The sequence below is a fragment of the Carassius carassius genome, chromosome 8 (assembly GCF_963082965.1).
Source record: "Carassius carassius chromosome 8, fCarCar2.1, whole genome shotgun sequence".
Taxonomy (NCBI): domain Eukaryota; kingdom Metazoa; phylum Chordata; class Actinopteri; order Cypriniformes; family Cyprinidae; genus Carassius; species Carassius carassius.
Window position 1 is genome coordinate 33,991,547 of NC_081762.1, and position 10,666 is coordinate 34,002,212.

The 10,666-nt window shown below is 37.3% G+C and overlaps 1 protein-coding gene across 1 annotated transcript in view; it reads left to right on the top strand.

Annotated features, from left to right (window-relative positions):
- The window catches only part of LOC132145725 (CMP-N-acetylneuraminate-beta-galactosamide-alpha-2,3-sialyltransferase 1-like), an 85,674-nt gene extending 76,775 nt beyond the window's left edge, over window positions 1-8,899 (top strand). Inside the window, exons 4-6 of the mRNA XM_059556946.1 lie at window positions 6,609-6,654; window positions 6,749-6,868; window positions 8,569-8,899. Of these exons, the coding sequence (XP_059412929.1) occupies window positions 6,609-6,654; window positions 6,749-6,868; window positions 8,569-8,742 (340 nt within the window). The 3' untranslated portion in view covers window positions 8,743-8,899. The remainder of the gene's footprint in view (window positions 1-6,608; window positions 6,655-6,748; window positions 6,869-8,568) is intronic.
- Window positions 8,900-10,666: the final 1,767 nt, after the last annotated feature.

Consider the following 10,666-nt stretch of genomic DNA (forward strand, 5'->3'; position numbering starts at 1 on the left):
TAAGTGTGTCAGTGTTTGTCAGAGACCATTTTGGAGGCTCAGGAAACCTTTGCAGGTGTTTTGAGTTAATTAGCTTATTGGCACACATGGTCCTCAGTCGGAAAAGGGTGGCTTGCCCTCTTCAGGTTGGTGGAGAGTTCCTGCCTCAAGTGGAGGAGTTTAAGTATCTTGGGGTCTTGTTCACGAGTGAGGGAAGGATGGAACGGGAACGGGAACGGGAGATTGACAGACGGATCGGTGCAGCTTCTGCAGTAATGCGGTCGATGTACCGGTCTGTCGTGGTGAAGAAAGAGCTGAGCCGCAAGGCGAAGCTCTCGATTTACCGGTCAATCTACGTTCCTACTCTCACCTATGGTCATGAGCTTTGGGTCATGACCGAAAGGACAAGATCCCGGATACAGGCGGCCGAAATGAGCTTTCTCCGCAGGGTGGCTGGGCGATCCCTTAGAGATAGGGTGAGAAGCTCAGTCACCCGTGAGGAGCTCAGAGTAGAGCCGCTGCTCCTCCACATCGAGAGGGGTCAGCTGAGGTGGAAGAAGATGGATGGATGGATGGCACACATTTATGCTAAAATTATGCATAATATGCTACAAGTAATTCCTGAAGATGAATATGATTAATAATAACCTGTTATGATTAATTATGTTCATCTCACTTTGAGCGAATTTGCTACAAACCTTCCAACTGGAAACAAACATGCCGTGACTCCAAACCCCCTCATGAAAGAAGATTTGTACCGTTATGTTTACAACTGTGACAATGAGCGCTTATCAGGATCAGCTTAATGCTGGATTCTCACTATGTGAAATATTTAAATTACATTGCATAGAATCTTTAAAATACATCCAAGAGTTTTACACACTGTGTCTGTTATTGTGGCGACATTTCCACACCCCTAAACGTTTATCTGAACAAAACAAACTGTCATTGATTGTTTGACATGTCGGTCAAATGGCCTCATGGGTGGGCTTTGGCCAATGAAAGCCATGGATTCCAGACCTTCAGCCATCAGACTGCTTTGCTTGGGGCCAGATTTACTAGCAACTTGTGCCAGTGCAAGTCTTTTGGCATTAAAATAGTACTGTCAGGATTTACTAAGCACACATATTGCGTCACAAATGACACATTATACACTATGTGCTTATACACTATGTACTTATACACTATGTTCACAACCATGTATTGTATTCAAGTTATTTTGTCATAATAATTGGAGTCTGATAACCCTGCCCCTTCACAACATAATTAAGTTGTGACAGTTCCACACTGTCAGTAAATCACCCATAGCATTTTCTCCTCCCATACGTGCTTTTATGGAATTGCGTTCAAACTCTAATTTGTCCAGTTTAGTAAATCTGGCCCTTAATGTAAAGTGTCAGTGTATGTCATGTGTCAATGCATTACAACATAAATAATATATCATTCATATAAAATAAGTATAATAAATATTTACAAGCATAAGCCAGGTGATTTTGTATAGGCCTACAGGGAAGTGACTTTGTTTATATAGTCACTCTGCTCACAGATAAATATCGCTAAAATAAATAATAAAAATGGAAAATAAATATACTCAAAACATTTGTGTCTGGGGTTTCCACACAAACCATGTTAAAGTCATAATGCATTTAAATAGTCCTACACTGTTTTGTCCTTGTACACCATATACACTACTTTAACATAATCGTAACAAACCGATAAACAACCATAAACAAACCGTGGTTCACTGCAAAACTCAGACAGCTCCGTCAGGCCAAAGAAGATGCTTACAGGAAGGGGGGCAATGTATTGTATAAACAGGCTAAATACACACTGGAAAAGGAGATCAAAGTGGCAAAGACTAACTCCTGCCCAAACTAACTCAGCCCTCCGTGCCCACCTCCGTCTGTCAATGGATCAACAGCTTCCTGACAGACAGGCAGCAGCTAGTGAGTCTGGGAAAATACACATCCAGCACCCATAAAATCAGCACCGGAGCTCCCCAGGGCTGTGTTCTCTCCCCACTGCTCTTGTCAAAGTCACCTTTATTTATATAGCGCTCTAAACAAAATACATTGCGTCAAAGCAACTGAACAACATTCATTAGGAAAACAGTGTCAATAATGCAAAAATGATAGTTAAAGGCAGTTCATCATTGGATTCAGTTATGTCATCTCTGTTCAGTTAAATACTGTCTGTGCATTTATTTGCAATCAAGTCAATGATATCGCTGTAGATGAAGTGACCCCAACTAAGCAAGCCAGAGGCGACAGCGGCAAGGAACCGAAACTCCATCGGTGACAGAATGGAGAAAAAAACCTTGGGAGAAACCAGGCTCAGTTGGGGGGCCAGTTCTCCTCTGACCAGACGAAACCAGTAGTTCAATTCCAGGCTGCAGCAAAGTCAGATTGTGCAGAAGAATCATCTGTTTCCTGTGGTCTTGTCCAGGTGCTCCTCTGAGACAAGGTCTTTACAGGGCATCTGTATCTGGGGCTCTAGTTGTCCTGGTCTCCGCTGTCTTTCAGGGATGTAGAGGTCCTTTCTAGGTGCTGATCCAGCATCTGGTCTGGATACGTACTGGATCCGGGTGACTGCAGTGACCCTCTGATTTGGACACAGACTGGATCTGGTGGCCACGGTGACCTCGGAACAAGAGAGAAACAGACAAATATTAGCGTAGATGCCATTCTTCTAATGATGTAGCAAGTACATAGGGTCTTATGGGAAGTGTTTCCGGTTCCGGTTTACCTAATTAATGCAGCCTAAAAATCCTTTAACGGATTTGGATAATAAAAGCACATTAGTATGTTATGTGTATGCCAGGTTAAAGAGATGGGTCTTTAATCTAGATTTAAACTGCAAGAGTGTGTCTGCCTCCCGAACAATGTTAGGTAGGTTATTCCAGAGTTTAGGCGCCAAATAGGAAAAGGATCTGCCGCCCGCAGTTGATTTTGATATTCTAGGTATTATCAAATTGCCTGAGTTTTGAGAACGTAGCGGACGTAGAGGATTATAATGTAAAAGGAGCTCATTCAAATACTGAGGTGCTAAACCATTCAGGGCTTTATGAGTAATAAGCAATATTTTAAAATCTATACGATGCTTGATAGGGAGCCAGTGCAGAGTTGACAGGACCGGGCTAATGTGGTCATACTTCCTGGTTCTAGTAAGAACTCTTGCTGCTGCATTTTGGACTAGCTGTAGTTTGTTTACTAAGCGTGCAGAACAACCACCCAATAAAGCATTACAATAATCTAACCTTGAGGTCATAAATGCATGGATTAACATTTCTGCATTTGACATTGAGAGCATAGGCCTTAATTTAGATATATTTTTGAGATGGAAAAATGCAGTTTTACAAATGCTAGAAACGTGGCTTTCTAAGGAAAGATTGCGATCAAATAGCACACCTAGGTTCCTAACTGATGACGAAGAATTGACAGAGCAACCATCAAGTCTTAGACAGTGTTCTAGGTTATTACAAGTTTTTAGGTCCTATAATTAACACCTCTGTTTTTTCAGAATTCAGCAGTAAGAAATTACTCGTCATCCAGTTTTTTATATCGACTATGCAATCCATTAGTTTTTCAAATTGGTGTGTTTCACCGGGCTGCGAAGAAATATAGAGCTGAGTATCATCAGCATAACAATGAAAGCTAACACCATGTTTCCTGATGATATCTCCCAAGGGTAACATATAAAGCGTGAAGAGTAGCGGCCCTAGTACTGAGCCTTGAGGTACTCCATACTGCACTTGTGATCGATAGGATACATCTTCATTCACTGCTACGAACTGATGGCGGTCATATAAATACGATTTAAACCATGCTTATGCACTTCCACTGATGCCAACAAAGTGTTCAAGTCTATGCAAAAGAATGTTGTGGTCAATTGTGTCAAACGCAGCACTAAGATCCAATAAAACTAATAGAGAGATACACCCATGATCAGATGATAAGAGCAGATCATTTGTAACTCTAAGGAGAGCAGTCTCAGTACTATGATACGGTCTAAATCCTGACTGGAAATCCTCACATATACCATTTTTCTCTTAGAAGGAATATAATTGTGAGGATACCACCTTTTCTAGTATCTTGGACAGAAAAGGGAGATTCGAGATTGGTCTATAATTAACTAGTTCTTTGGGGTCAAGTTGTGGTTTTTTGATGAGAGGCTTAATATAAGCCAGTTTGAAGGTTTTGGGGACATATCCTAATCACAATGAGGAATTAATAATAGTCAGAAGAGGATCTATGACTTCTGGAAGCACCTCTTTTAGGAGCTTAGATGGTATAGGGTCTAACATACATGTTGTTGGTTTAGATGATTTAACAAGTTTATACAATTCTTCCTCTCCTATAGTAGAGAATCAGTGGAACTGTTCCTCAGGGGGTCTATAGTGCACTGTCTGATGTGATACTGTAGCTGACGGCTGAATGGTTGCAATTTTATCTCTAATAGTATCGATTTTAGAAGTAAAGTAGTTCATAAAGTCATTACTGCCGTGGTGTTGGGAAATGTCAACACTTGTTGAGGCTTTATTTTTCGTTAATTTAGCCGCTGTATTGAATAAATACCTGGGGTTATGTTTGTTTTCTTCTAAAAGAGAAGAAAAGTAATTGGATCTAGCAGTTTTTAATGCTTTTCTGTAGGATATGTTACTTTCCCGCCAAGCAATACGAAATACCTCTAGTTTTGTTTTCCTCCAGCTGCGCTCCATTTTTCGGGCTGCTCTCTTTAGGGTGCGAGTATGCTCATTATACCATGGTGTCAAACTGTTTTCCTTAACCTTCCTTAAGCGTAAAGGAGCAACTTTATTTAAAGTGCTAGAAAAGAGAGAGTCCATAGTTTCTGTTACATCATCAAGTTGTTCTGAGGTTTTGGATATGCTAAGGAATTTGGTTACATCAGGAAGATAACTTAAAAAGCAGTCTTTTGTGTTAGAAGTGATGGTTCTTCCATACTTGTAACAAGGAGTAGAATTTACAATTTTGGCTATATGAAGTTTGCACAGAACTAAATAATGATCTGAGATATCATCACTTAGCTGCATAATTTCAACACCATCAACATCAATTCCATGTGACAGTATTAAATCTAGAGTATGATTTCGACAATGAGTAGGTCCTGAAACGTGTTGTCTAACCCCAATAGAGTTCAGAATGTCTATAAATGCTGATCCCAATGCATCTTTTTCATTATCAACATGGATATTAAAATCACCAACTATTAAAACTTTATCTGCAGCCAGAACTAACTCGGATGTAAAATCACCAAACTCTTTAATAAAGTCTGTATGGTGCCCTGGTGGCCTATATACAGTAGCCAGTACAAACATAACAGGGGATTTATCATTAACATTTGTTTCTCTGGATAATGTTATATGAAGCACCATTACTTCAAACGAGTTCTCCCTGTACACCAATGATTGCACATCTAAGGACCCCTCTGTCAAGCTCCTGAAGTTTGCAGAAGACACCACAATCATCGGCCTCATTCAGGACGTGACGAGTCTGCTTACAGACAGGAGGTTAACGAGCTGGCTGTCTGGTGCACTCTCAACAACCTGGAGCTTAACACACTCAAAACAGTGGATATGATCGTGGACTTCAGGAGAAACCCCCCTGCACTCCCCCCACTCACCATCATGAACAGCACTGTGACTGCAGTGGATTCATTCAGGTTCCTGGGAACCACTATCTCTCAGGACCAGAAGTGGGACATTCACATTTACTCCATTGTGAAAAACAGTTGCTGCAACAGTTCTACTCCACCATTATCGAATCCATCCTCTGCACTTCAGTAACTGAAGCTTCTACTCAGCTTCTAAATCAGACCTCAGAAGACTACAGAGGGTAGTCCGTACTGCTGAGCGAATCATCGGTACAACCCTCCCTTCTATTCAAGAACTGTACTTATCCAGAGTGAGCAAAAGGGCTGGCAAAATCACTCTGGACCCCTCTCATCCAGCACACTCCCTCTTTGAACTGTTGCCATCTGGTTGACGCTACAGAGCACTGAGCACCAGAACAACCAGACACAGGAACAGTTTCTTCCCTCAGGCAATCCATCTAATGAACAATTGATAATAACTGTGGAACGCACTAAACTATTTATATTTATATATACATACCTTATTTATCTAACACACATACTTAGCGTACACTTAAATTTTTTGCTAATAATATACCTGTACATACATAATGCTCATTGTAATATACCTGCCATACATTGTCAATTTGTATATTGTCGTTCCTTACCTACCTATTTGTATTTTTAAAAATGTTTTATTCCATTTTGTGTTTTTTGTTCTGTCACTGTCATTATGTTGCACTGCGGAGCTTCTGTCACGAAAACAAATTCCTCGTATGTGTGAACATACCTGGCAATAAAGCTCATTCTGATTCTGATTCTAATTGTAATTAAAAAAAAAAAAAATAATAAATAAAAATAAATATATATATATATATATATATATATATATATATATATATATATATATACTTTTGACCTATATGTACATTGTAGAGGGAACAGATAGCTATGCAGGGGAGGGTTAGAATCTGCAGGCCAATTTAATTAGTACAGTGAAGCATTGTTTATTAATCAATATGATTGTCTCTGGCTTTTAGGACATATGTACCAGTCAAGTCATGGATCAAAGCCAATAAGGGCAAGGTTAGTGGATTGTGTGGCATTATTAAAAAAATCAAAGAGGATCTTTTTGACTCTAGCTTACATTTTAGATATTTGATACATGATCTTTTCACAGGTGTTAATCTACAACCCAAGTTTTTTAAAGTATGTATATGACTCGTGGCTAGAGGGTAATGGGAGATATCCATCCACTGGATTCCTTTCTCTGATGTTTGCAATTCACATTTGTGATGAGGTATGTTCATTTTAGTTTTATTGTTTTTTTTTTTTTTTTTTTTTTTTTTTTTCCTGTGTCTTCACTGTTATCAGTTTTAATACTTTTCTGTGCTTTGAGTAGTGCGTTTCACTCCCATTCTAAAATGTAGTTTCCACATATGAATATCTCCCCCTTGTTGAACCAGCCCTCTGTTGCAACTGTTTTTTGAGAAGTACAGGTGCATCTAAAGAAAAAACACAATCATATTTTGCAGATGTTTTGCACAGCTTGTCAGTGAACAATGCTGCTCTATGTGAAATCACTCACATGTAGAGATTTACTGCTGATTAGAGAACTGGCTTTATATATATCAGCCGATATTTATCGTGCATCCCTAAAATATATTCATATAAACTTGACTGAAAGGAAAAAGTTTGGTAGGAAAAGGTGCACAAGCAACAGGGATGACCGCAGCCTTGGGAAGATTGTCAGGAAAAGTCGATTCAAGAAACTTGGGAGAGCTTCACAAGGAGTGGACTGAAGCAAGAGTCAGCGCATCAAGAGTCACCACACAGACGTATTCAGGAAAAGGGCTACAGCTGTCACATTCCTAGAACTAAGCCATTCCTAAACCAGAAAAAAAAAAAACATCAGAAGCATTTCACCTGGGTTAAGGGAAAAACAACTGGACTGTTGATCTGTGGTCCACAGTCCTCTTTTTAGATGAAAGTAAATTTAGCATTTCATTTGGAAATCAAGGTTTAGAGTCTGGAGGAAGACTGGGGAGGCACATAATCCAAGCTGCTTGAAGTACAGTGTGAAGTTTCTGAATTTATTTATGATTTATAGAGCTGTGATTGTCTGCTGTTGTTTAGCCATTTACCAGGAGATTTTGGAGCACTTAATGCTTCCATCTGCTGACAAGCATTTCATTTTGCAGCAGGACTTTAGCACCTGCCCACAGTGCCAAAACCACTTCCAAGTGGTCTGCTGACCATGATATTACTGAGCTTGATTGACCAGCCAACTCACCTGACCTGAACCTCACAGAGAGTCTATGGGGTATTGTGAAGAGGAATATAAGTAACATCTGAGAAACAATACAGAGGAGCTTAAGACCGCTGTCAAAGCAACCTGGGCTTCAATAACACCTCAGCAGTGACACAGACTGATCACCGAAAATATTAACATTATTTGATATACTAATTTTTATTTTATTTTCCTTTGCTGTAAGTCATAACCATCAAAATGAAAACACATTTTGTTTTTAAATATTTCAGTTTTTGTGCAGTGAATCTAGATTATAAGAAAGTTTTTTTTAATTAAATTAATAAAGACATTTTCCATGATATTCTAATTTTTTGAGATTCACCTAAATGTTTGTCAGATCACTACATTTGTCATTTTATATGATCTAATAAACATTGATTAACACTGATCTTTATGTCATTTGGTATGATTTTGAAGAAACACTGGTTTAAAATATATTATAATAGAAACAGATTGTGTGGTGTACAGCTATGTTGATAATTTATCAAAAGCCAGACTGATAGATCTAACAACCATGCAGCAAATTTGGAAAGAAAGGTTTAATGTTAAAACAAATTAATAAATTCTACTACCACTATTACTACTGCTGCTGAAATTATTCTACTGCTAATAAAATAATCAATAAATCATGATGATGATCTAAAGAAACAGCTTTCAGTTCTAAAGCCTGTCTTTTCTGTTGGATGTAGGTGAATGTGTTTGGATTTGGTGCTGACCAGGATGGAAACTGGCACCATTACTGGGAGGATAACATGCTGGGAGGAGCATTCAGACAAACAGGCGTCCATGATGGAGACTTTGAGTACAACATCACACTGCTCTTAGCAGACAAACACAAGATCACACTCTACAGAGGAGGTTGAGCTCACACATGGAATTTTCCACAAAGCCTTAACAGAACAGAACTACAGTACCACAAGACAGGGGCCATTTGAGCACTTATTGCCATTTATTTCAGGATTGAAAGCTTTAGAGATTTTATTTGATTTTATTTTTTAATTGACTTTTAAAATGAAGATTAAAAAAAAGTTTGCTGGTCAAAAATGATTAAATGGTACTTCAAAAATGACTTTGAGGCTGTTTGAAAATGTTACCCATATGATGCAGACATGGATAATATCAGTTTCACTTACTGATAACAACCTAATATTTAAACAAAATTTTTACACATCATTCCTGATGTATTTAATAATTTCTATTATTTTCTTTTCTTTTTTGTCAGAACCATAATAAAACTCAGTTTATTAATGTTTTACTCTACTGTTCGGTTTGGGATGTTTGCCTCTTTCTAAAAGTTCTAATAGTTTTTTTTTAAAGCAATATTTTACTAAAATGCACTTTACATTTCTCAGTTTTATTCATTGTGATAATATGAATAATATGCCATGGGTTAGTGGAATATTGCTGCCATCTACAGCAAAAACATATAGTCAAATATTATACAACATAAAATATTCAAATAGAATGAAATGAGGACCATTCATTGGCGCATTTTCCATTTCCAAATAGGTATAAAAAAATTGTATGTAAACATAAAAACAAAAATTATATATATACATATATATATATGGCCTCGAGATGCTATGTTGAGGAAACAACATATTTTTTCATGGCCACGAGTTTAATGTGTGAACAAACCTGCATGGGCATAGCAAGGTGGGATTATCAGAAATGTATTAAATAATGTTTTATTTTGAATTTAAAAAATTAATATATTATTTACTATAGTAAATATTTCATAATTAAATATGAACCATATGTCCATTAACTGATCACCTTTTCCCTGTATTATTTGTATATTATTAATAATATTATTATTCTTATTAGACATTATTATTGGTTGTGTTTCATATTAGGTTGTAAAGTTTTGCTTCATTTTGATCTCTTTACTTAATGTTCTGAATACTTTGGAAATAATAGTCTACTGTAAATGCTCAACATGAAAATCAAGCTTTGATAATGCTGACTGGATTTTTTGCTGGAATGCAGTTTAAATTTAACATATATTTCATTTTATTTCAGCTAATTAATAGACCAAAATCATAAATACTAAAGTGTTTCATTGAGGAATTGTAAAATTTATTCATTAAACTTCATTTGAATGCTGACTATCGCACATAATTTAAGGTTAATTTAATGGTTTAATAATGAAATATTTTCTGTAATAAATAATATAATAATTTCTTAATTCAAAATAAAATATTAATGAATAAATCTCTTCTAATCCCGGGTTGCTATGGTCACGCAGGTTTTTTTTTAACGCATTACATTCGTGGCCATATGTAAATAAAAATATGTTAACGCTCAACATAAGTTGTGGTGAACAAGAAATGGATGTCATTCCCTCAACATAGCATCTGGAGGCCACGACATAAGGATGTAGTTACGTTCATAAAATTATCTTGTGGCCAAGACATATGACATTCCCACTAGTTAATATGACGTTCCCACAAATTAATATCTCATGGCCATAACATGTTATCACATTCCCATGAGTTATTATGTCATGGCCTCAACAAAACTGAGTGAACCAACCATGGCATCTTCCGGGCACCATTTAGTTTTGTATTTTATATGTGTGTATTTGTTTGTGTTAATCAGCCTAAATTAGCCAAATGCCAAACATTGCACAGAAATTAAGAGTAGAGTTCACCCAAAAATGAAAATTTGTCATGTTAGACCTTTCATCTTTGGAACTCAAATTAAGATATTTCTGATAAATCTGAGAGTTCTGACTCTGCGTAGACAGCAACGCAACTACAAGATAGTAAGGACATCGTTAAAATA